This window comes from Hypanus sabinus, chromosome 8, assembly GCF_030144855.1.
Source record: "Hypanus sabinus isolate sHypSab1 chromosome 8, sHypSab1.hap1, whole genome shotgun sequence".
NCBI classification, from domain to species: Eukaryota; Metazoa; Chordata; class Chondrichthyes; order Myliobatiformes; family Dasyatidae; genus Hypanus; species Hypanus sabinus.
In genome coordinates, this window is record NC_082713.1 from 141,540,535 (window position 1) to 141,568,311 (window position 27,777).

At 39.6% G+C, this 27,777-nt stretch overlaps 1 protein-coding gene across 6 annotated transcripts in view; it reads left to right on the forward strand.

Moving 5' to 3' along the window:
- Positions 1–27,777, forward strand: part of LOC132398500 (ELKS/Rab6-interacting/CAST family member 1-like) — a 734,829-nt gene that overhangs the window by 215,548 nt on the left and 491,504 nt on the right. For all 6 annotated transcript variants that reach the window (XM_059978062.1, XM_059978065.1, XM_059978064.1 and 3 more), the window contains one exon: positions 11,198–11,333. In XM_059978062.1, coding sequence (XP_059834045.1) covers positions 11,198–11,333 — 136 coding nt within the window. The remainder of the gene's footprint in view (positions 1–11,197; positions 11,334–27,777) is intronic.

Below are 27,777 nucleotides of genomic sequence, written 5' to 3' on the forward strand. Positions count from 1 at the left end.
CATGGAAACACCACACAAACAACACTGAAAGTCAGAATTGATGAAGCTGAGAAACAGCTATTATATTTGCAACACAGCTGCATTGTCAATGATGCATATGGATATAGCATATGGGATGGGTCATATTTGTCAAACTTAGTTGAGTTTTTTGAGTTGATGACAAAGATAATTTATGAGGATAGTGTACTGGATAATTGTGTTGACTTCTATAAGGTATTTGATAAGGTTCTTCATGTTGGAAGCTAATATTACAGATGTGGAAAAATGGAAAAGAGGAATACAAAATTGTATTTGTGATTCTCATCAAACCCTGCTAACTTTAGATATTTTTTATTTTTTTGTTTTCTTATTGCTTTACTGATTTGTAAATAACATGCTACTGTATTACCTTTATTGATAGGAGTAATGTCATGAATCACCTCATAATACAGTAAGTTTTGAAAGGGTGAAAGGTGATTTTGAAAGAAAAAATGACAATGTTCAGCTTTGGCATTCTGTAAAATGAAAGTTATAATCCTTGGTCCAACAGCTGTATTTAATAAAGTATATCTAAGCAAGGCAAGTACATCTTTGAGCAATGAAATCATTTTTAAGAAGTCTATATAATAATTCAGAATTGACGAATGTCTGTCTTGCAGATCCTTCAAAGATGTTTTCCAGCTGTACTGTTCTGTCAATTAATAAAATATATTCTAATTCAAAACATTTATTAAACATACATTGATGTTATTGGTTCCGTCAATGTTAATGGAGGTAATTCCAAAGGGACCCATGCAGTCAGCTATGTTGGGCTTGCTACATCATTTGCATACATTACTATTCTGAGTTCTGTTGTTGGAAGAGATTACCATGCAGATGGCGGAAAATAATAAAAAAAAATGCATAAAACTTCCTTGACAGAAATGCAACTGACTCCTGGGAATCCTTGGCCCATTACTGTTCGAATTGGAGATGGAGTATTGAGAGTCTCAAAAGCCTTATGTCAGGAACACACAGGACCTAAATCAGCAGCAGAAAGAGTGGACCACTTCACAAACAACATATCCTTCTACCTTCTCAGCAATTATATGCTGCATCTGTGGCAGAGTCTGCAGTCCACTTCAGCATCTTAGAACCCACAAAATTGGAGTGGAAGTACGTCATTCTCAATTCTGAGGGACTACCTAAGATAATGATGACAAAGGAGAAGAGATCATACCACTGTCTTGTGGGGACACAGGAATATTGTTATAGGGTAAACTGCTGGCTCACAGGTGTGGATATTCTTGGGAATATTGGCATTTGCTGCCATCCCAAAATTACTCCTGATCAAAGGAGCAATTCTAGAATTGACCACAATGATGATTTTGGAGTCATACATTAGATTGAGTAAGAGGCCAGATTTGCTTCTCTGAAGAATATTTTTCCAGTAGATGAGTTTATGCAATAGTTTCATGGTTTCAAGTCTTAATTCCAGATCTATTTAACACCTTGAATTTAAATTCCACAGTTGTCGTCATAACCTCCAAACTTATCACTGTAGATTAGTGATTCAGAACTCCAGCTGTTAATTTAGTAATTTAACTACAGTGCTACAATATCCTGCTAAGGGAATACTTATTGTATAGAACATAGAATAGTACAGCCCTGTACAGGCCCTTCAGCCCACAATGTTGTGCCGACCCTTAAACTCTGCCTCCCATATAACCCCCCCCCCCCCCACCTTAAATTCCACCATATACCTGTCTAGTAGTCTTTTAAATTTCACTAGTGTATCTGCCTCCACCACTGACTCAGGCAGTGCATTCCATGCACCAACCACTCTCTGAGTAAAAAAAAAACTTCCTTTAATATTCCCCTTGAACTTCCCACTCCTTACCTTAAAGCCATGTCCTCTTGTATTGAGCAGTGGTGCCCTGGGGAAGAGGCGCTGGCTGTCCATTCTATCTATTCCTCTTAATATCTTGTATACCACTATCATGTCACCTCTCATTATCTTCCTCTCCAGAGAGTAAAGCCCTAGCTCCCTTAATTTCTGATCATAATGCATACTCTCAAAACCAGGCAGCATCCTGGTAAATCTCCTCTGTACCCTTTCCAATGCTTCCACCTCCTTCCCATAATGAGGTGACCAGAACTGGACACAGTACTCCCAAGTGTGGCCTACCCAGAGTTTTATAGAGCTGCATCATTACCACGTGACTCTTAAACTCTATCCCTCGACTTATCAAAGCTAACACCCCATAAGCTTTCTAAACTACCCTATCAACCTGTGAGGCAACTTTCAGGGATCTGTGGACATATCCGGAAAGGATGCAACCCCAGATCCCTCTGCTCCTCCACACTCCCAAGTATCCTGTCATTTACTTTGTACTGTGCCTTGGAGTTTGTCCTTCCAAAGTGTACCACCTCACACTTCTTTGGTTGAACTCCATCTGCCACTTCTCAGCCCACTTCTGCATCCTATCAATGTCTCTCTGCAATCTTTGACAATCCTCTACACTGTCCACAACACCACCAACCTTTGTGTCGTCTACAAACTTGCCAACCCACTCTTCTACCCCCACATCCAGGTCGTTAATAAAAATCATGAAAAGTAGAGGTCCCAGAACTGATCCTTGTGTGACACCACTAGTCAAAACCCTCCAATCTGATCCTCTCCCTCCACCATGATCCTCTGTTTTCTGCAGGCTAGCCAATTCTGAATCCACCTGGCCAAACTTTCCTGGATCCCATGCCTTCTGATTTTCTGAATAAGCCTACCGTGTATATGTCTACAAATATGATAGGACAATAACTTTTATAATTACAGTTAATAAAATCAGTATTTCTGAATGTGGATCAGAACTTTCTTGAACACTACATATGTTCTTCCTTTGGATGGTTTTCCTAGATAACTTGGAAGTATCTTAACATGAAGTAGGTAAAACATAGTGAAATACTTTTTTAATTAAAGTATTATTAAAAATAAAGTGCTGCTTGTTAATACCAGCAGTTTTAAATATTTAAAGAAGCAGACTTTTAGAAAATCTCTATAATGCTTTACAGCAATTTTTTTCGGAGCAGTAAGTAACTTTTTGTTTTAACAACATCCATTATTTTCTCACTGTTCTAAATTGCAGAGTTTAATTCTGTCAATACTATTAATAGATGAAAGAGATTAGCATTTTCAATTTTATTATTCAATTTTTCAGATATCGGTAATACTGGTGGGCTAGAATTTATGGTCTATTGCCACTGGCCAGGGTGAGCCGTCTTGAGCACTGTAGTCCTCAGAAGAGGGTGCTCCAATAATGCTATTGGTGAGGGACTTCTAGCTCCTGACCCCATTGACAATGTAGAAATGGCTAAGTCAGGATAATTTGTGACTTGGAGTAAGTTGTGGTAGTTTTCAATGTTCAAAACTAGAAATAAGTTCAAAATATGTGTGCTTCTACAAACTTTGACCAGTTTTAGTCACAGAGGAATCAGAAATGAGCAGAATTGAAATGAACAATAACAGTCATAAGTTTTGAACTAACTTGTTGATGTTCTTTTAAAATCAATTCTTGAAGCAAATACACTTCTTGTATATGAATCCCCAGATTAGAATGAAAGTTCAAGAAATTTGTGAATAGAGACCAAAAAGACATTGAATTAAAAAGAACAGGCCCCCAGTCCTCGGGGTCGCGATGGCCATTGCCGGGGCTGTCTTAATACGCTCAGCAGAGGATGGTGCTCGGAGAAGCTGTGCCGGAGGGAATGGTCGTCGGCTAGGAGGTTCGACGGACGTGGAGTCCGCTCCGGTCAGGTTGCTTTTGGTGTGTGCTGCTTCTGCGAGGCTGGGTTCGACGGAGTTTTCATTGTCTGCTGCGTCTGCGAGGCTGAGTCAGGTGGTGCTGTGGAAGTCCATAGCGGGGGTATTCCCTTCTGCGGCTAGCATGGGATGGCGAGTCTGTCGGGACCCTGGGGACTTGTGGAAACTGTGTGGTGATTTCTTTTGAACTTATAGTCCTTTAACATCTTTAGACTATTTTTACTGTGACTATGGTCTGTTTTTTATCAGTTATGCTATTGTTTGCACTGTTGTAACTATGTGGTTTTGTGCAGGTCTTGTAGCTTTAGTTTTTGGTCTTGTTTTGTCTGGTGGATTTGGAGCTCCTTTCTGGAGAACGAGCTAAGATGGTAGCTTGATATTAATACGCAGCAGCCTCTCCGGACTCTGGATTGGGGATTGCCAAACGTTATGTGGATTTTCTGGTGTAGTCTGTTTTGTCATATGTTTTTGTGATATTATTCTGGAGGAACGTTGTCTCATTTTTTAACTGCATTGCATTTGTGGTTTCTAAATGACAATAATCTGAATCTGAAGTCAGGTAAAACCTGTAATAAATGAGTTGAAGACTCTTTGTGAGAACTGGGAAAGAGAGAAATCCAGTTTGTCTTAAGACAAAGGAAATGTCTATATATATATATATATATATATATATATATATATAGGGGAGGTCAGTTTTGCCAAGAAGACAAGTTGAGAGGTCATCCAGTTGAGAGCTTAATGGGAGAAATTAGAGAGTGAAAATACAAACAAGGAACATAAATAGGTTGTGAAATTCTTGTTTGTTGGATGTGCCCAGCATGTGAGGTTCTGCTAATTGAGATAGAAAAAAAAAACAAGCCAATGGCTGAGGGTTCTCCCAATAGAAATTATTCAACATTCAAAAACTCCACAATGTTTCATATTATAATGATCAGTAAAAAACTTGAGCTATTTGCCTCTTCCTTTTGGTAAGATGGTAGTGTGCTCGGGTGCAGGGGCCTCTTTGGGACCAGCCAAAGTTGTTTTTGCCTGTTTTAAATGTATTTTTTACAACCACAAAACGATGCTGGACAATGAGAACTTAAAGTACTGCTGGTCTGCACCAACAGCGAGTTACTCATTGGTGGTCGAGCTGGATAATGGGGACCATGTTGCTGCCACTAACAAAAAGGCATTGGAGTCAGTGCGCGAAGGCGGTGTGTATTTTAACATCCAGTGATTGTCTTGGTTGTTTTTCTTGTGATTGCAAGAGTGGATGTTGGTAATGTAAAATAGTGCAAGTCTGGTTTACTGGTTTATTGGCGAGACGGGGAGCTGTGCAGTTGTAGCAAGGACTAGGCCTTGTGCCACAAGCTTGACAGATGTGCACACACTTACACACTTGGTATGTAATTATATGTTTACTGCTATCGTATATGTGCCTTGTACTGTGTATGGCTGTTGGTACAGTGATTTGCACCTCGGGCCCGGCAGAGTGCTGTTTCATTTGGCTGGATTTATGGGTATTCACGTATGGTTGAATGATAATTGAACTTCAAATAATATTTAAATATTGTCTTTGTCTATGTTGTCATGGCTGAATCGGGAATTTAAAAAATGCTCTGTTTTTGTCTTTGATGGGTTGCCCAGTGCAGTGCAACATTGTTGGAGGTTCCATTTTTTGGAGTGACTTCAAATAGTGGTTTCATCTTCATTCACAAGTTGATTACAAAATTCTAAGTCTTTTACAGCCATAACGTGACCTAGTATAAACAGTATTATCATAGTCGATGTTTAGGAATTGAATGTTAACAATTTTCTCTTGACAGGATAGAGAGCAAGCAATAGTCTGGATCATATCTTTTGAATTCTTTTAGGATATGCTTATATTAAAGCTCTGATGCACTTGATCTCTTTTAACTTACCAGGGTCTCAGTTTCAGAGCTTCCTTTAACGCATGAGCGTCATGGTTCCTGCGTTTTCTTTAAACTAACTGGGTCGCAGTCTACCCCACTCCCTAACCCTCCTCCTCAAACTCATCAAATAATTGTTGCCTGCTTTGCCTTGAAACTTGCCCAAACCCCATTATTATGTACTTTTGAAACTTATTGGGTTCTCTTTCCTGCACTCTTAAACTCAATGTATCCACTGGAAAACTTAAAACATGACTGTGTGTTATCTTAGGAAGTAAGGTAATAGAAAGTATGTTAGTATTTTAATTGGAATAACATTTAATAGTCTTGTTAATCAGGTAGTTTGGTACCACTAAGCATGCTGAGCTTTACTGCTATTGAATGTAGATATTAACACAGCACAAGATGTGCTTACAAATATTTCTGGTTAACTAGAGAAATATTTTATGGTTTGAATTTGGAAAGATGATATCAAACTTTTAATGTTTGATAATCAGACAGTTTTACTATTATGAGGGGTGATCGATAAGTTTGTGGCCTAAGGTAGAAGGAGTCTATTTTAGAAAACCTAGCGCATTTATTTCTCAACATAGTCCCCTCCTACATTTACACACTTAGTCCAGCAGTTGTGGAGCATACGGATCCCTTCTGTGCAGAAGTCGGCATCTTGGACCTCCAGAAGTGGTCCACAGCGGGGCTGATTGGTATGTTCGTGGCGTAAGGTAGGAGGAGGTGAGTTATTAACTACAAACTTTCTGCATAATCACTCAAAGAGTTGAAGTGCATGTGCATCTAATGAGAGCTGTATGACTCATCTCCTTCTACCTTAGGCCACAAACTTATCAATCACCCCCCCCCCCCCCCCCCCGCGGACCACTTCTGGAGGTCCAAGACGCCAACTATAACAAAAAAGGGATCCATATGCCCCACGACTGATGGACTAAGTGTGTAAATGTAGGAGGGGACTATGTTGAAAAATAAATGTGCTCGGTTTTCTAAAATTGACTCCTTCAACCTTAGGCCACAAACTTATCAATCACCCCTTGTATATTCAAAAGTTTAATGAAAACCTTCATGCTATTATGACTAGGATCTAGTCTACCTCAACAATACAAGATACATTTTTAGCAGAAAAGCCATGGAAGACAACTGGCCTTTTTGTTTATACTGGGTAAATAGATCAACCTTTAATTTTCTTTCATGATCACAAATATTTATTGCTCTTAATTGCCCCTTGTATTTACTTTCTCAAAATATGTTTTTCGTGAAATGCTATCATCACCTCTGACAGTTTAACTTCCTGGTATAGTACACATAGCAAAGCCAGCTGTCAGTGAGAAGATGAACGTACAAATATGGTGACTTAATCACATAATTGAACCAAGCTGTTCCATGATCCACTGTATTGTTTAAAATTCCAGGAACAGTATTGTGTACGGAGTATGTCGAACGGTGGTTGTTGTGTTTTAATGGAAACTTTCCACACATGGTCAAAATGCTGATACCAATATTTGAACATTTACAATGGCAAATATAAGAAATTACAGTGCACCTCTTGCAGATTTTCCAGGGTTAATTGATTTCTAATTTACTGGCAGGATTGATGTATCAAAGTTTAGCCTTTCATAAAGAAAAATTTTTAATCTACATTAGTGAGTCACCAAATCATGAAATAGACATATCTTGTGTTCCAGCTTCAGGTTAAGATAATTCAAAGTAATTCTGAATTTATCACCAGTCTAGTTTGCCAGTATCGTGGGAACTAATCATGTCTGCATCCTCATGTAACAGAAGACAGCTTGACACTTTAGAAGTGAGTAAAATAAGAGCAGGGATGAGACCACATGGATTCTCTTGAGAACTGTCAATGGAATTGGCTACATCAAGCACCAGGGATAAAGTTATATTTATAACTACATGTGCACTTTCAATCTAACTATGTTGAGGCAAATGTCTGTTGATAGGCATTTAATCTTTTGAGAAATAGAATTTTTTTCATCACTTTTAAATATGTGCATCTTTTCTTTAAAATAACATCTGGAAAACTGATTTTCTATATATTTGCCAAGATTGATGTATCTGGCCAGAGTTTTGAGCAAAATTACGCACCTCCTTTTATTCTTCACTATTTTGTAATTTTTAAAAATATAGCCCCTCAACTGCAAACCCTAGAAGGTTCATGAGGACCTCTCCTTGTAGAAATCCTTGATCAACCCCCAGGATCTACAGGCCAAGTGAAAGTGTCTGATGTCTGAGAAGCAAAGAATGCAAGGAGGTTTCAAGGCTACATATTAAATGAATGGAAAAAACTTGGTAGATGCTGTGTTATATACATAATTGTGAACTTGTTACTTCAGGAGGGAAGTCTTGATAAAGAGATTTGGATTTTCTTATATTAGTCTCTGAATGAAAATGTATTGTGGTCATACTATGTTGGGACCAGAATATGTGGTGATACCTGTGGGCTTCACCAGCACATCTTGGGCTGTGTTGGTTGTTAATGCATGTGGCTTATCTTGCTGTAGGTTTTGATATGAATGTGATAAATAAATCTAAGTCCGAATCAGTTTTGTGCATCACTACTGCCAATTTCCATCATGCGCCAGCATTCAGAATGTTTTCATGTATATAGATGAACATGGAACTCAGCAGCTGTTGGGTGACAGTTCCTCTATTGTACTTTAATGATGCTCATGGATTCCAGTGTAGACTTGCCTAATTGCAGAGATTCCCCACAATCTACAGGAGGAGTACCTTTGAAATATCTTAATCTGTAGTTGGAATGATTTGGTGTAGATCAAAGGATTTTCTTTATGAAAAGCTATTTGGATAAATATTGTTAACAATTTTAATGCTTCCTTTAACATTTCTGAATATTATGAACAATTTAACCATTGAAGTTTTATGATACAAACAATATAACATTGCAGATAAAAACATAAGATTTAGAAGCAGAATTAGACAATTAATTCCATTAAATCTGTTAAACCAGCTGGATGATCTGTATTCCAGAGCCATAAATAGGTTGGTGTTGTGGGTGTATTGGTTGTAATCTACCAATATTCCTTAGATTTTATAGTGCTCCCAGATCAGTGGAAAACTTAAAATTAAAATTAAAACTTAGCCATTATTATGTAAGTAGAAGACTATAAACTTTACCTCTGTCATTTGGGAAGATCCTTGAATCCATTAGTAAGAAGTTTAAAGCAGACAAAAAGAAAGTCATAAGGCAATCAAACAGAGAAAAATTCATGAAAAGGAAACTATAGCTGACAAATTTAACTAAGTTCTAAGGATGTTGCAAACCAGATGGATAAAGATGAATCAGTTGATGTAGTTATTTTGGATTCCAATAAACCTTTAAGGTTTCACATTTTACTGTACAAGATGAGAGAAGATGTGTTTGGTTAATAAACTGACATAGCTAGTGGAATAGTTAATAAACAGAAAACAGAGTTATGATAAATGGGCCATTTTCACATTGGCAATCAATAACCAGTGGGGCTTCTCATGGATCAGTTCCAGGGTATCAGCTGTTTGCAAGATTTAGATGAATGAGCCAACTGTGCTGCAGCCTAGAAAGTAATATACATGAGTGAGCAAGAAGTTGGCAGATGGAATGTGATGTGGGAAGAAGAATGTTAAATCCTATTATTGTTTAAATGGAACAAGACAAAATGTTGCACTTCAAAGGGACTTGAATTAAGGAGGGTCACATCTGGAGTACCTTTTATAGCTTTGGCCACAATATTTCAAGAAGTATTTATTTATATTGGAGGCAAGTGCAGAGAAGGTTATCTGGATTGATTCCTGGATGTTTTTGTGGGGACTGGTGAACAGTTTGGAAAGAACAAGAGACGATTGTATTGGAATGTGTAAAATTCTGATGGCATTGATGGAATAGATACTGTGTTTTCCTTAGTGGGACTATCTAAACTGGAGAGTGTAGTTTTAGAATAAGAGATCACCCGTTAAAGAGAGTGCCGAGAAGAAATTTCTTCTTTCAGAGAGTCAGATTCTTTGGAATTTTCTACCCAACAGATTTGTAGAGTGAAAAATATATTATGTTCAAGATAGGTACCATCAGATATATGAACAACATCTGGGGTAGAGTGAGAGAATGGAGAAAATTATGTATTCACCTAGATTGGACCAGCTGTGACCCTTTTGAATGATAGAACAAATTCAAGGGACCAATTATCATAGTCGGACTCCTGCCTAAGTTAGGCATAGTTCAGCCAGTTGTCACATGTTGAATGCTAAAAAAGGCAAAGCAACATTGGTTCATCATATTAAAAATCATTTTGCATTCTTGAATGCATATAAAAATATTGTGGAATACTTTAAACACAACATTGCTGATCCCTCTTGTATATTTGTCAACAGTAAATATTCTAAAAGGAAGTTTGAAACTTTAAATGGGTCTGTCAGAAATGATACAGAATGTGTTAACATCATGTGTTAAGTCCTTGCCTGCCACAGTGCAGAAAATTATTGTCCATATTTTTCACTTTGGCTCGATGAAGGATCCCTTTCCTACTGTGAACCATTCTATCTTTGGGAAATAGAAAAATAGATATTTTGGCACCATGGTTTATGAAGTATGATATGTCCTTGGAAGGAATGCAGAAGAGATTTATTCGGATGGTACCAGGGAAAGGGATTCAAATTAATCAGAAACTAAAAATGCTTTAATGTGATTAATTTTTTTTGATCTGAGAAAGTAAACAGTTTAAAATATTTAATATCATGAATGATTTAAGTTGAAATTCTTCCAGTAGAATGGGAATTTGTTTTCTGAGAGCTCAAAAGTAATTAGAGAAGAGCTATAAATAATAAGAGTTTTAAAAAATTCTGAAGGGTTATTATGCTTTGGGATAAACTACTAAAAGGGAGTTGGAAATATATTTAATAGTAACTGAAAAGCAGTTCAGGTGCACTTGAAAGGATTTTTTTTTTAACTATGGGAAAAGAGCAGTGAAGTTGTCCTAATTGGATAGGACTTCCAAAAAGCCAGCATAGACACAAAGCTGCAGTGACCTTCTGTGATATTCTAGTTGGCCTCCATGAGAAAAAATTACTTACAGTCTGTAATTGTATTGTTGCTACTGATTTGTTGGTAACCCACTGATTTTCAGAACCTGCAAGCAGTAAAGTTTGAATTGAAGACTGCTGAATTTAATTATAAGATGATCCAGACTCAAAATTGTTAATGTTGAAGAAATTATTTTTTTTTTGTTTAAATTGGAATTGAATCTACTGAACATATTTGTGATCTTTCTATGTGATTCACATTCGCAAATTTCATATATGTTCAAATTGAAAAGGGTATGGTTGGTGAATTAATAAAGTGCTCTTTTACACTGACCTTACATTCAACTGCTATCTTAACTGTTGCATTCTTTTCAAATTATAGAAATTTTAGTTGTATTAGAGTGCCTTAGAATCTCGTGCTCTGCTGCAGGAGGTACTGATTTAAGTACATGTGCTTTAACATCTCGGTTCATGTTATTTAAAACTACTATTACAGGCAGATGAAGGAACAAAGCAAGAAACTGGCCAACCTAAAGCATAAAGAACAAGTGGAAAAGAAAAAAAATGCCCAACTATTAGAAGAAGCACGCCGAAGGGAAGATAATTTAGCTGATGGCTCCCATCAACTTCAGGTATGAAGGTCGCCCATAGTTTGGATTTTATTTCAGCACACTTGAAGTTCTTCTTTAAGAGTTTTAGATATGTGGTTATGTGTAATTTCTAAAATCTGATTGGCTGTCACTGATCAAGGAATGAATGTCCCTCATTTAGGAAGGAGGAGTCCAATAGTTTGAAGCATTCCTTCTTTGGACTTGGGGGTAGGGGTGCCAATATATAGCTCAAACATCTGCTAGCTAGTTTTTGATTCTACTGTGAATTATTTAGAAAAATTGCAATAGATATTAGAAAGAGGGAAAACTGAAAACTATTGCCTTGACTAAGGTGTAATTCAGGTCTGACTTTTAAAAATCAAACTAAATTGATTAGCTTTTTACCAACAGTATTAAATTACTATAGTATAAACAGTATTATCATAGTCCACGTTTCAGCGGTGTACAGTGGATAACTTTTGCCCTTGTTTGAGGCCTTGATCTTAACACCTTTTTTCCCTTTGGATGGCTAAAGGCAATGGCAATTTTCATCTTTTAAAGTCTTGTTTTTGTTGAGAGGTAGTTCCCGAGATATCGAAAATTGTCCACAACTTCCAGGGTCTGCTCATGTACCTTTATTATCAGTTAAAGGGCCTTCTTTTAGTGTAAAGCTCTATCATTTGTTTATCTGTAACCAACTTGGGTTATAATTTAGCATCCAAATATATAAATCTACAAATTTTGCAGTTCAATAACTGAGGTTAGAGTGACATTGTTTGTGCACTGGAAGTGATGTGGATTTAATGGTTTTCCAATAAGCTCCTCTTCACTCGGAGCCTTGTTGATGATGAGGTCCAAGAAAGATTGAAGGAAGTGTTTGGTAATGATGCAGCTTTGGCAGAAGTCTGCATTGAACCAGGCACTATGGTGTACCTGTTGGTTAAAATACAATCTGCATTCCATCTTGCAGCAGATATAGCTGATGAATTTTTAAAGGCAGCCAAGTTTTGGAAGGATACTGCTCAATCTCTTACAGTTGGGATACTAACTTACAGTTGGGATACAGTTGGGTTTTGGGATACTGTTCTAACAGAATTGAAGTCCAGGTATTGACATACTTAAAGAGCTTGAGTAAATGAAAGATTCCATTACACTTAAAGTAGATTTCCAAGGAAAGCCAGGAACAAACCCAAATGAACAAAGCAATGAAAAAAAGCAACATGTTCACAATTCCTTGAAATCCAAATTATTGTACACTAATGAGCAAAGTGCAGACCAATCCTATTAACAGTTTAGTGTGAAGATAGTTTAGAAATTGCAGATGCTGGATTCTGGACAAAAATAACAACTGCAAGAGAAACTCAGCTAGTGTGGAAGGAATTGGATATATGACATTTTGGGTTAAGACCTTTTATGTGAACTGAAAGAATAGAGGTGACAACAGTATTAAAAAAAAGTGAGATGGAGGGTTGGGGCCCATGACTATGGGCTATCTGAAATACAGATAGAGAAGCGAGTCCCTGGTAGTACGTTTTTGACCATGACCTTGTAATACTGTAGAGATTAGCTAGTTCTGGTACAACTAAATTTAGAGTATTCAAGACTCACAGTGCCATTTCTCTTGGAGATGTAAAGGTGTCACAGGGTGTGCAATGTGCTCATTGCTAGTTTTTTTTTGCATGTTGTGTCATTAAATTTTATTTACATGATGGCAGTCTTCAGTCATTAGCTTCTAGTTGTAGCTACGTTGCAGTTATTAACTTAAATTTTATAGTTAGCTCCTGTAGGGCACTGGAAATTTAGTAGAAACAGAAAATTGTGTTTAATTTTCAGATATAGTCCAATTCTTGGAACAGTGTAAATAAAATTTTAGCAATTTTTATATAATATTTGGTAAACCCAGACAGACCACTATTAATTTTTTTTTAGAATTGCTGGCATTCCAGTTCCTTCCTGTACCAAAATTAGGAAAAAAATGATATTTTGCATTGCTTTTCTCAATCACTGATACAGCTTTAATGCAGGACACTTTGAACAGCATGCTGTTGTTATGACGAATCCAGAAAGAAAGATTAAAAAGTTATTCTAAATTGCAAAGTGTCTTGAAGGTCAGTTATGATGTTCCAGGGGTATGGATCAGCCCCCAAAGATTTGAGAGAGAAATACCAGAAAAATTGCTTAATTCCAGATTGTTATTAAGCAGAGATTTCTGACAGATTGTTGTAAATGTCTGACTCATTTTTGTTGAAATTTACTTAATTTAAACAGCATATTAGATGTCATCAGATGCAGCAATAAAAACCAAATATTAAGGGAAGATGTTACATCTGCTGAGCAGAAGTCAAATGTGACATTGACTTGGAGATCATAAGCTTTGAGAAAGAAAATTACTTAATTTTAATTAGCAATAGAATTTTTGGTTCTTGAACACCATTAGAAACAAACAGGTAAGATAGGCTTCTCATACTTGTTATGCCATTTGATAGGATTATAACTGATTTTTTACCTTGGGTATCACTTTACTGCATTCATTTGTTCCATTAATAGCTAAATAGTCTATCAGTCTTCATGAATAATCACTGCATTTGGGCTTTTACAGCTCTCTCTGGAGATTCATTGTGTGTAGGTATGTCTTCATGCTCTGGCTTTGAGACAGTAACCAGCCAAGGAAAGTATCAGTTCTGCATATATCATCAAATATAAAATAATTTGATTTGTATATTTTTATATTACGGCATAAATCTAGGTAGGGTCAGATTGCAAGTCCATGCAAGTTGCAGCTAATATGAGTTATAGCATCAGAGTTAACTTTAACCACTTGTTTCCAAGATTTGTGAAGAGTTCACTTAATAGAATTTCAAGTGAAGATACAGTTCCCTGTGCTTTCCATTGAAGACTGAGTAGCCACAACCATCAGGTCCCAGCTACATGGGAAGAATTTTAATCTCATTAGACACAGTGAATAATCAACAGGAAGTAGCTTGAGATCCTTGCTGATTGCAGAACTGCCACATAGGAGCAGGTTGGTTCTCTCACTGTGAAGTAAAAATGCTGCTCTCAGTGGACATAGAGATTCTACTCATGAGCATCTTGTAGTTCCCTTCAAGCAAGTATTTGCTACAGTTCATCAACTAGTTCTTTTCCATGGCTAGAGGAACACTGCAAGTGAGCAGAGTAGGCTCTTTTTATGGTTAAGAAGGTGGAAAATGCATGACAAGGTGGAATTGTTGAGTGCCCAATATGACAGGTATTCAGTGTACTTCATGATGATTGGCATCAGTGCCACTGGGCAGTAGTCATTTACTTCTTAACATGTAGAGTTAACATGATGATGGCTGATTTGAAGTATGTGGGTACACTACATGAATGATCTGAAGACAGAGTGAACTGGTGTACATATTCCATGAGTACTGTGCCTGGGATGTTGTCTGGCCCAGACGCCTTACGGGGAGTTGATTCTTTCCAGACTCCACTTCATTTCTGCTGTTGTTACAATGCTGCTCACCTGGCAGGAAGTAGCTTTCATGACCTGCATTGTGTTGCATGCTTTGAAGTGTGCATAAAAGTTGTTTAGAATGTCATGGAGGGTGGTGTCACTGGTACAATCAATGCTGTTTCTCCTTACGTAGTCTGTAATGCCTTTGATGCACAGCCATAAACACCAGGGGGCATTATTGGACAGGTGTGTAGATGGTCTTTACCTTTTGATGCCTATGAGATGCTTTGAGAGCTGTTCTGTCACCAGACTTAAAGGCAGCATACTGAGCTTTTTAGTAGGGAGCACTACATTCAGCCAGGGCTTCTGGATGAGTCATGAAATCACTATTCATGAGATACTAAAATCATCTACGCACTTACTGATATTGCCAATGACAGATAAGACTTATTCCTCAAGGTCTATGTCATCTTCGTTTGTGGCAGCCTTCTGAACATCTACCACTTAGTCCATTCAAAACAGTCCTGAAACATAGATTGCCTCATTAGGCCATACTGTGATGGTTCTGTTGATGGTTTTCCTCTTGACTGACTAGGTTAGTCTGTGATCACCAGAGAAGCTCAACCATCACATGACAGTTATGTATCACAGCATGTATTATTTTCATGGTTCTTGATCTCTCAACGTTTCCATTTTGCACTAACATTATAGCAGTTAAAAAGAAAGTTTTTTGTGAATATTCACTATTTCCCTTCAGTGCCTTTTGTGGGCATCATGATTGTGCCTTCCACAGAAAATTAACCAATGCTTTGCCAAAAGGGAGCATGAGGATGCCTTTATTAGACAAATGAATTTAAATAATCTTTTGGCATTGCCCTGTTGACCTACCTGGGCAACACAAACACCAATGTCAGGATGCTGTTCATCAACTGTAGCTCATTCCCACAATCCTCATTGAGAAATTGCAGAACCTGGGACTCTGTGCCTCCATTTGCAATTGGATCCTCGACTTCCTAGCAGAAAGACCACAATCTGTGGATTGGTGATAACATCTCCTCCTTGCTGATGATCAACACTGACGCACCTCAGGGGTGTGTATTTAGCCCACTGCTCTACTCTCTATATACCCACGACTGTGTGGCTAGGCATAGCTCAAATGCCATCAACAGATTTGCAGATGATACAACCATTGTTGGTAGAATCTCAGGTGGTGATGAGAAGGCGTACAGGAGCGAGATATGCCAACTAGTGGAGCGGTGTTGCAGCAACAACCTGGCACTGAACGTCAGTAAGACGAATGAGCTGATTGTGGACTTCTGGAAGGGTAAGACGAAGGATCACATATCAATCCTCATAGAGAGATCAGAAATGGAGAGAGTGAGCTGTTTCAAGTTGCTGAGTTCTCTGAGGATCTGACCTGGTCTCGACATATCAATGCAGTCATAAAGAAGGCAAAACAGCGGCTATACTTCATTAGGAACTTGAAGACATTTGGTATGTCAACAAATACACTCAAGAACTTCTATAGATGTACTGTGGAGAGAATTCTGACAGGCTGCATCACTGTCTGGTATGGGGGGGTGGTGAGGGAGGGCTACTGGACAGGACCGAAAGAAGTTGCAGCGGGTTGTAAATTTAGTCAGTTCCATCTTGGGTACTAGCCAACAAAGTACCCAGGACATCTTCAAGGAGTGGTGTCTCAGAAAGGCTGCATCCATTATCAAGGACCTCCAGGTCTGAAGGCATGCCCTTTTCTCGTTGTTACCATCAGGTAAGAGGTACAGAAGCCTGAAGGGGCACACTCAGTGATTCAGAAACAGTTTCTTCCCCTCTGTCATCAGATTCCTAAATGGACATTGAACCCTTGGTCACTGCCTCACTTTTTAAATATATTTTGGAAGCAAAGAAAATCTACAGCACAATCCAGGCCTTTCAGCGTACGATGCTCTGCCAAACATGTATTTACTTAAGAAATTACCTTGGGTTACCCATAGCCTTATATTTTACTAAGCTCCATGTACCCATCAGGAGTCTCTTAAAAGACCCTATCGTATCCACCTTCGCCACCATTGCTGGTAGTCCATTCCACGCACTCACCACTCTCTGTGTTTTAAAAAAGAAACAATAACTTATCCCAGACATTTCCTCTGTACCTACTTCGAAGCACCTTAAAACTGTGTTCTCTCATGTTAGCCATTTCAGCCCTGGGGAAAAAGCCTCTGACTATCCACACGATCAACGCCTGTCGTCATCTTATACACCTCTATCAAGTCACCTCTCATCCTCCATCTGTCACTGGGTTCAGATATGGACCTAGTGTGGAGTGAGAGACACTGAAGTGGGCTTCATAGACTTTAATGTGAACAGTGTTAAAGAGGAAAGAAAACAATAAATGCTAGGCCAAACAGGGCCACGAAGTAAAACTCTCAAATGGAAAAACAAAGCCTACACTGCGGCTGAAAAGAACAACTAAAACAGAAAATGAATACCGCTAGTCTTTGGAGTCAGTTGACTTGACAGTACAATTTCTCAGGCAAGGCCAAATGCAAACGGGCAGCGAAACTTTACTGTGCTGTGTCCAAGTCTTGACAAGTACTACGACAACAAGTGTGGAGTTAAATACTATAACAATGAAATTATAATTAGCTGGCACATGCATATTTGCAAGTGCAGTTGCTGTATCTACTGTGCTGCTGAATCTGTGGATGTGACAGGGCCCCCCTCTCGAGGCGCCACAGACCTGTGTTCGCTGGCATGATGTCTTGTTCCAATCGCAAGCGGGACAGGCAGATACTAAGTCATAGACATCCTGGGTCATAGATGGCCACCAAAATTGTCCTCTTATAACTCCTGAGTCTGTTGAATTCCTGGATGTCCAGCCAGACGGGAGGAGTGACCCCATTCTAATACTTTGGAACACATCGCAGCAAGGTCAAACAGCCGGTTGGGAGGTTACCCCATCTAGACCTGGATCTGATTGTTGGGCAACCATCACTTCTGACTCTACTCCCCAAATCATCGGAGCAGTAATACATGAGCGAGGAAGAATGAGCTGTGGATCAGCATTGTTCTTAGATCCATTGAACTGCCGGGAGAGAGCATTGGCCTTTGTATTCTTCCTGCTGGGATGATCAGTGAGAATGAAACTGAACCATGTGAAGAAGAAAGCCCACCGGGCTTGATGAGAGTTGAGTCTCTTAGCATCCTGAAAATGAGAGATCTGTCCAGACCAAGAATCGATGCTCTGCCCCCTCCAGCCAGTGTCACCATTCCTCTAGGGCCTCCTTGACAACCAGAAGCTCCCAGTTCCCAAAGTCATAATTCCTCTTGGCTGGAGTCAAGCAACGGGAAAGAAAGGTATAAGGGTGCAGCCTGCTATCCACAGACGAGCGCTGAGAGAGGACAGCTCTAGTGTCTACATCGGATGCATCCACCTCGACAATGAATGGCTGAGATGGGTCTTCTTGGTGAGTGCATTAATTGGAGTCGCAATAGAGCCAAAATTCCAGATGAAATGGCGATAAAAGTTTGCAAACCCCATGAACCATGGGCTTTTTTGTGAGCAAGAAAATGAAGCTCCATCCCTGCATCAAATATTAGCCCCTGAACAACATCACTGTGAAGAACCGCTACCCTCTTCCTTTGCTGGCATCTGCATTTGAACATCACCAAGGAGCAACCATTTTTTCCAAAATTGATCTGCACAATGCTTACAATCGGATTCGCATAAAAGAAGGGGATGAGTGGAAAATGGCTTTTAACATCTCTAATGATCGCTATGAGTATCTGGTGATGTCTTTTGGCCTGGCCAGCACCCCTGCTATTTTCCAGACCTTGGTTAACGATGTGCTCAGAGACATGTTGAACCAGTTTGTGTTTGTGTATTTAGATAACATGCTTATCTATTTCTGCTCTCTTCAGGAGCATGTCCAGACAGTACTCAGGCAGCTTCTTGAAAATAACCTGTATTCTAAGCCTGAAAAATATGAATTCCATAAAGACCAAGTGTCGTTTTTGGGCTATATACTTACCCCATCCAGTGTTCAAATGGACCCTAGTAAAATTCAGGCAGTTGCAGAGTGGCCCAAACAGTTTACAGTCGAACAGGTACAGTGACTCTTCCCCTGCGCCACTCAGTCACCCAGTCGTCAACTCGAATAGCCAGATTATTCAGGTCATCCAGACTAATCAGGTCATCCAGACTATACTGCTCGTCCCAGACGACGATCTCATGCCGGACCCCTGCATTCAGCCAATGCTGGAAGGCAGTGATGAGAGATCTCTCATTCCAATCTCTTTCTTCTGCAAGGGTACAGAATTTAACTGCATAGGCTCTCACCGTTCCTCTGCCTTGGTGCAGGTCCAAGAGTCAGTGGGTAGCCTCCTGACCCTGTACTGGTAGATAAAAAACCCTCCGTAACTCTGCCATGAAATGTTGGAACGACTTGGCTGCAGGGTATCCTTGCTCCTGTAAAGCGTTGAACAGGCTGAGTGGAGGTCCATCAAGAAGATTGACTATATATGCCAGTTTTCATGCATCATCACCAAAATGACCAGGCTGGGCTTGGAATGTCTGCTCGCATTGAGTAATAAAATTCCAGCAACCATCAGGATCACCAGAATATCTGCCTGGAGATGGAATACTCGATTCCTGTACAGACATGGGTGTCTGGGGGGGGTCTGAATGCGGGAGTCAGCTCTTGTCCAGGAGTGGGAGCATTAGTAGCAGAGATAGTCGCGGCAGCAGAAAAGGAGGACCTGCGAGATGCTGGGAGTCGGACTGAGGAGGCCTGAGGCTGCTGAATTGCGTTGGTGAAAACGTTAATGGACACCAACTAATGCTGGTTGTTCACAGTAAGTTCATGGACTGTGGCCGTGAGTGCAGAAATTGCAGACCCTGAGACCGATTTGTCTGCGGTGAGTTGTTGAACAGATGTGGCTAGGGACAACACCTGTTCCTCCAAGTGAGACTGCGCTTGTCGGCACAAGATTATCTGCCTCATTGCCTCCATAACTTCACTGAGAACAGATTCGATTGCCTGTAGCTTGTCTCCTACCTTACCAAAGAATCTAATGGCCAAAGTCAGCTGCTCTCTCTTTGTCTATTTTTGTGTGGTTCAGACTTGCTGTCACTAGGTTCAGATATGGCCCAAGTGCGGAGTGAGAGACACTGAAGTGGGTCGATAGTTCAGACTTTAATGCGGGCAGTGTTAAAGGGGAAAGAAAACAATAAACACTAGGCCAAACAGGGTCACTAACTAAAACTCTCAAATAAGAAATAAAGCCTACATTGCGGCTGAAAAGAACAACTTGAATATAAAACAACTAAGCCTAGTCTTCAGAGTCAGTTGACTCGTCAGTCCAATTTCTCAGGCAAGACCAAATGCAAACAGGCAGTGAAGCATTGCTGTGTTGTATCCAAGTCTCAACAAGTACTATGATGGCAAGTATGGAGTTAAATACTATCACAATGAAATAATAATTAGCTTGCATGTGCATATTCACAAGCGCAATTGCCGTATCTACTGTGCTGCCGAGTCTGTGGAAGTGACACCATTGCTCCAAGGAGAAAAGCCCAAGTTCTCTCAACCTATTCTCATAAGGGGGGCATGATCCCCAATCATCCCCAACCCTTGTAAATCTCCTCTGCATCCTTTCTAGAGTTTCCTCATCTATCCTGTAGTGAGGTGACCAGTACTGAGCACATTTCTCCAAATGGGATCTGACCAGGATCCTATATAGCTGTAACGTTACTTCTGGGCTCTTAAACTCAATCCCAGAAATATTATTTCTGTTTTTGCATGATTTTTAATCTATTCAAAATACATATACTGTAACACACACAGAATGCTGGTGGAACACAGCAGGCCAGGCAGCATCTATAGGAAGAAGCACTGTCGACGTTTCGGGCCGAGACCCTTCATCAGGACTAACTGAAAGAAAAGATAGTAAGAGATTTGAAAGTAAGAGGGGGAGGGGGAAATGTGAAATGATAGGAGAAGACCAGAGGGGGTGGGGTGAAGCTAAGAGCTGGAAAGGTGATTGGCAAAAGGGATACAAAGCTTTTGTAGTGCAGTGCATCCTGCATGTATGCTGAGCTCATTGACTCTATTAACTTTGCCTCCAACTTTCACCATGCCTTCAAATTTACCTGGTCCATTTCTGACACCTCCCTACCCTTTCTTGATCTTTCTGTCTCCATCTCTGGAGATGGCTTATCTACTGATATCTACTATAAGCCCACTTACTCTCACAGCTACCTGGACTATTCCTCTTCCCACCGTCTCTTGCAAAAATGCTGTCCCCTTCTCGCAATTCCACCACATGTGCTCTCAGAATGAGGCTTTTCATTCCAGGACAAAGGAGATATCTTCCTTTTTTAAACATAGGGGCTTCCCTTCTTCCACCATAAACTCTGCTCTCAAACACATCTCTCCCATTTCCTGTACATCTGCCACCCCACTCAGGATAGGCTTCCCCTTGTCCTCATCTACCACCCCACCAGCCTCCAGGTCCAACGTATAATTCTCCGTAACTTTTGCCACCTCCAACGGGATCCCACTACCAAGCATATCTTTCCCTCCCCCCCCACCCCCGCTTTCCACAGTGATCTACGCAACTCCCTTGTCCATTCGTTCCCCCCCCCCCCATCCCTTCCCACTGATCTCTCTCCTGGCACTTATCCTTGTAAGCGGAACAAGTGCTACACCTGCCCTTAAACCTCCTCCCTCACCACCATTCAGGGCCCCAGACAGTCCTTCCAGGTGAGGCAACACTTCACCTGTGAGTTGGCTGGTGTGTTATATTACGTCCGGTGCTCCTGGTCTGGCCTTTTATATATTGGTGAGACCCAGCGCAGACTGGGAGACCATTTTGCTGAACATCTACGTTCTGTCCGCTGGAGAAAACAGGATCTCCCAGTGGCCACACATTTTAATTCCACATCCCATTCCCATTCTGATATGTCTATCCATGGTCTCCTCTACTGTCAAGCTGAAGCCACACACAGGTTGGAGGAACAATATCTTATATTCCGTCTGGGTAGCCTCCAATCTGATGACATGAACATTGACTTCTCTAACTTCTGTTAATGCCCCTCCTCCTCTTCTTACCCCATCACTGATTTATGTATTTTCCCCCCTCCCATTTTTGTTCTCTCTCTGCCATCACTCTGCCTGTTTTCCATCTCCCTCTGGTGCTCCCCTCCCTCTTTTTTTCTCCCTAGGCCACCTGTCCCATGATCCTTTCATTTCTCCAGCTCTGTATCCCTTTTGCCAATCACCTTTTCAGCTCTTAGCTTCACCCCACCCACTCCTGTCTTCTCCTATCATTTTGGAATTTCCCCCTCCCCCGCCTACTTTCAAACCTCTTACTACCTTTTCTTTCAGTTGGTCCTGACGAAGGGTCTCGGCCTGAAACGTCGACAGTGCTTCTTCCTATAGATGCTGCCTGGCCTGCTGTGTTCCACCAGCATTTTATGTGTGTTGCTTGAATTTCCAGCATCTTCAGATTTCCTTGTGTTTACATATACTGTAATTGATTTAGTTACTATTATTAGTATTTTTATTATTATTTTGTTTTTTCCTTCTATATTATGTATTAAATTGGACTGCTGCCACAAAGTTAACAAATTTCACGACACATACCGATGATAATAAACCTGATTCTGATTGAAGAAGAAGGGGGATTAATCATGTGTGTTCAAGTTGGGAGAGCTGTAGGAATCAGAATCATAACATGGAAATGGGTCTTGAAAACTGCAGCAAGCTGCCTGATCTTTGTTGGTCACATGCCATCAATATTTTTGTTGCTCTTTCCAACATGCTCATGGGCAAAATCTGCTAACGAATGGCCAGGTCCCAGCTAATCAGCAGTCTTTAGCTTTAGTGACTCAACTCAGCCTTGAATGGAAAAGTGAAATAAACTGCAGACAATGGTAATCTATAATTAAAACAAAAAAAAAAAATCCCGTAAATTGTCAGCAGTACAGGCAGCATCTGTGGGAATAACAACAGAATTAACTTTCCAGTTCTACGCTCTTTCATCAGAACAGTTAAAATATGGCATGGAGGAGAGGACAGTTGCTATCTTATCTGCTTTTTATCACATTTCCAAAATGTTTCCAACTATGAAGACCAGCGGAACAGAGTTTTCACATGCAATGTCATGCAAATTCCATTAATGTGGCATGTAGAATATTTTCGTGAGGTTTTATTTCAAAAGGCATTTAAAAATGTGTATTTGTCCATAAGTATCAGTTTAAAAAAAACTGCTGGTCTGTTTGAAATGCCTACATCTTCCTTTGAGTCAACTGCTGATCAAATGGCATTCATCAAAAGTACTACAAGTGCACAACTTTTGATTCTAAAATAAGTTTCATCTCCTGGGAAGTAAATTGCATTTTTGTTTTTCCAGAATACTCCTCCATGATTTTGAAACTGCTGTACAGCAACCCTGTATACCACACATCTATTAGAAAGTGCCATTTTGTTTAAGCATGACAGAGAATGAAAACTTATTGTAGAAGAAAAACAGGTTAAGCACTTCATATTCATCCATTTGGATTTTAATTGGGTGATTATAATGGAAAATATAATACTATATTGATACTTTATCAGAGAATGTGTTTATAGTAATAGAACAAAAAGAGTATTTTGCTCAAAATAGCTGGCTATTTTAAATTCAAGGCATTATTATTGATTATAAGAAATAAGTCGTTGAAGAGTGCTTTCAGTGTGTGGAATGTTGAATTATTATTTCACACTCGAAGCTCATTTCACAAAATGTTTTCAGCTCCAATGTCTTCTCTCCCTCATCCTCGTCTCTTTTGAATACGATCAACTGCATTCTCCCATTCTTCATTTTGCAATTGATCATCTCTCATCTCTCATCCAATTTGAACGAACATAAGCAGATACTGGTTTAAAAAACCTGGAGTAATTTTTAATCACATAATTTTGAAAAAGGAAGTGTTTTTATCTACAAGGCTGCTCAGTTAGTTATGTGTATATGCATATCATGAGAAATTGTGTATGGTGCACAATTATGGTGTATGCATAGACCGAAAAATTTGAAGAAGCAAATACTATTACAGCTATGAACAATCTGACGCATAATTTTGTTGAATGCAGCATAAAATTAAGAAGTAAAAATTGAACTAAAAACAATTACTTATGAATTAAAATATACATTTTTCAAATGTAACATTTTGTTTGATACCTGCATTGGAGTTTCTGTTAATGCAGGCTAAAAGCAAGCACTTTCCAGACTGATATTGCAGGAGAATATAACAGGGAAATTTGGGTCTGTCATTTTGTGTGCTCTGTTATCCATTTTGAAATAGCTTTTGTCAAGTTGCACTGAAGAATGCTGGATGTATAATAGTTTTTGAAAAGAGTAGAGACATCTTCAGTGAAGTGACAAAGTTTTGATGATGTAGATTTGGAATTTGCTCTTGATTTTCCACTTCTGATTTCAATCAAATTGAAGTTGATAAAATATATATTTAAAGAAACAGTAGACATCTTTGGAGGAAACTTATTATAAGATTTTCAGCATCTACACAAAAGAAAAACAGGCATTTTATGTTTCCTCTTGCAATCAAAACAATATTTAGTGGGATCTTACTGAATTTCTTGAATGCTATACAAAATTATTCAGTTACTTGCTACAGAAGTGGCTCTCAATATATCTGAGTCGATAGAAAGCCAGCTAAAGTTGGCAAACACTCTATGTAGTTATTCATATCAGAGGTAGGTTGAAAATTTTCCACAGTGATCAGCTGTAAGATAACTATTATTCAGAGTTTATATTAATAATCTGAACTCAAGAATATTTAGTCCAAAATCAAAATGTTTAGGTGATTTTAAACTTGTAAGGTAGAGCTGGTAAGCAATGCAATAGCATATATGACAACAAAAGATAAGGGGGAAATTAACTTAAAGTATAAATATTGATAGGATATACTAAACAACAGCAACAAAAAAATCATCAGTCCATATACAAGTGGGGTCATAGATTTAAGGTGAGAGGAGAAAAACTTAAATGGACCTGAGGGGCAGCTTTATCCATGCAGTAGGTGGTGGACATATGAAACAGGTACCTAGATAGTTAAGGTTGAAGAGTTGTGTGTCCTTGATGGCAGGTAGGCTGGTGCTTGTGATGTGTTGGACTACTTGTTATAGAGCCTTCCTGTCTGCTACAGTGTAGTTTCAATACCATGCAGTGTATTAGGGTGCTCTCTACTACGTAACTGTAGAATGATGTGAGGATAGCTGTGCATAGGTTAACCCAGCTTGCTTCAATCTCTTCAAAGTAGAGACATTGGTGAGTTTTCCTGATTGTGTAGCATGTGCTCTAGGACCATGAGAGATTGAACAAGATGTGCACTCCCAGGAGTTTGAAACTGCTTGCAATGTCCATTGCTTTGCTGCTGAGGTAAAAAGGGGTGTGAGTGGTGCAAGTTCTCCAAAAGTTCCTAACCATCATCTTTGTCTTGTTGACATTAAGGAAGGGGTAATTTACCTCGCACCAGGCCTTTAGCTCTTCCACCTCCTCTCTGTAGGCCATCTCATCATGGTTGATGATGAGCCCCATCACTGCCGTGACATCAGTGAAATTGACAATGTGATTACTAGGGTGTTTTGCTATGCTGTCATGTGTGAGCAAAATGTACAACAGTGGGCTCAGCACACAGTCCTGGTGGGGGGGGCACCTGCGTTGAGGAGGGAGGAGCGGTTGTGCATCCTGACACTCTAAAGTTCATTGGTTAGGAAGTTCAACACCCATTTACACAGTGGTCTATTTAGACCAAGGAGTAGGAGTTTGTTCACCAAATCTATGGGGCAGTAGTGATGAATGCTGATGTGAAATCCAGAAATAGCATTCTGACATAAGTGTCCTTGTTTCCTAGGTGTGTCAGGGTCTGGTCCATGACAAATGATTATGACATCTGTTGTAGAGTCGTTCTGTCAGTAAGCATATTGGTGAGTGTCCAGTGTGGCAGGAGTGGAATTTTTGATATGTGCCATTACCAGCAGTTCAAAGCACTTCATGATGATTGGTGTCAGTGCCACTGGGTGGTAGTCATTTAGTTCTGAAGGTGTAGAGTTCTTCAGTACAGGGATAATGGTGGCTGATTTGAAGCAAGTGGGGACAGCAGCCTGGAACAATGAAGTGTTGAAGATGTCCATGAAGGTGTTGTAACCTGCTTTGCACACTCCCTGAGTATTTGGCCTGGGATGTTGCCTACCCTTGCTGCCTTACAGGGGTTGATTCTCTGCATCTGATCTGGAGTAACAATTACTCAGTTCTCCCTTTACACTTGTGTACTGGAAATGAGATTAAGCAATCTTCAACCTTAAATGTTGTGGGACAATACCATTCAATTTATCATTTACCATAACAATACTGTGCCATGAAAGATGGAGAATAAATTCTAAAATACTTCTCTGAATAGTATTTAGATGAAGTTCTTCAAATCACTTATTAATATTTATTTTAGTATACACAGGGAAAAATAATTGAATTTTTAGCAGTTCAGAAAATTTTTTGTTATCTAAGTAGTTTCCTTGGGTGCAATTAGGATTTATTGCCTCATGTCTGCAGTATCATTCTATAAAAAATAAATGGGCTGAAACATGTCTTAATGATCTGAGATTATATTAAGTATGGTAAGGAAAGAACTCTAGTTATGGAAAATAACTTCAACAAGCCCCACCTGGACTATCAAAATATTTAAGTTGGAATGTAGCCACCTGAGAGATGGGTGCTGGAATTGTAGCCTTGGGCAAACCAGCTGGAGTATTGGTCTGCTGCCTCTCTTATTATATGTGAATAAGACCCACTTCCTATTTCTGCACATAAATGCAAACATTCTAGATTTGCAGAAAAACTGTATTGCCTATGGAGTCAATATTCAAGTTACATTGAGAGCATGTTGCTGAAAATTCTTATGTAAGTTGAAGTCATATAACTAAAGGAAACTATGCAAAATGTTTGAATATAGATTTAGTAACTAAATTTGATAGCCATTCATAATAAATGGATATATATTTATAAAGTTAATAACCACCCTTAAAATCTTTCTTCATAAAGGCAGTTGCTGATCATTGAGTTTGTTATCACAGTGAAAGTGTAGGGCTGGGGAGAGTTGTATAGCCAAACAAAAAGAGGAGAAATACCAACTTCTATCTCATCCAACTGGAAGTGATGAAGGAGACTCGTATCCAGTATTCTACCAGCATTGGAACAGCCACTGTTCGTCTCCACCAATGCCTGCATTTATTCTGCCTATGTAGATACAATCCAAAGCACAACTGAGAGATTGCACAACTTGCTCCACCTAAATTATCCCTCACAGGTTGTTTGTCAGGCCAGGCAGCATCTAAGGAAAAGAGTACAGTCGACGTTTTGGGTCGAGACCCTTCAGCAGGAAAGAACAACGTGAGGCGAGATAATAGGCTTTTATTGACTGGAAGAAAGAACAAGCAGCAATTGACCACCACCCTACATCCTGGAGACTGAGGCCAGGGCTCAGGCTCCAATCGCCTTTATACCGGGGTCCATGGGAGGAGCCACAGTCAGTGGGAGGAGCCACAGGAGCAGTCGGGGGGGGGGGGGCGTGTCCAGACAGATATATTTAGTTCACCACATTTCCTGCTGAAGGGACTCGATCCGAAATGTCGATTGTACTCTTTTTCCATGGATGCTGCCTAGCCTACAGTATTTTGTGTGTGTTACTTGGATTTTCAGCATCTGCAGATTTTCTCTTGTTTCTCACAGGTAGTTTCCCCACGCTAAGCTGTAGGTTGTTCATTGGTCAAGGAGCACCAGCAGAGGGTAGAAATTTCTCTGATCACCAATCCTTCGTTTGCACCTCTTCAAAGATCTATCAGTCCTGTGTTTTTTCCCCCCTTGATTGAAGGTCTTCACTTGGCTGAACTTATTCTCATATTGAACAGTTTCCTTGAATTCCACTCATTCCTCCGAATGAAAGGCATCAATATGGAACTGCTTTGAGATAGCTGCCCTCATTGTGTCTTTTTTCTG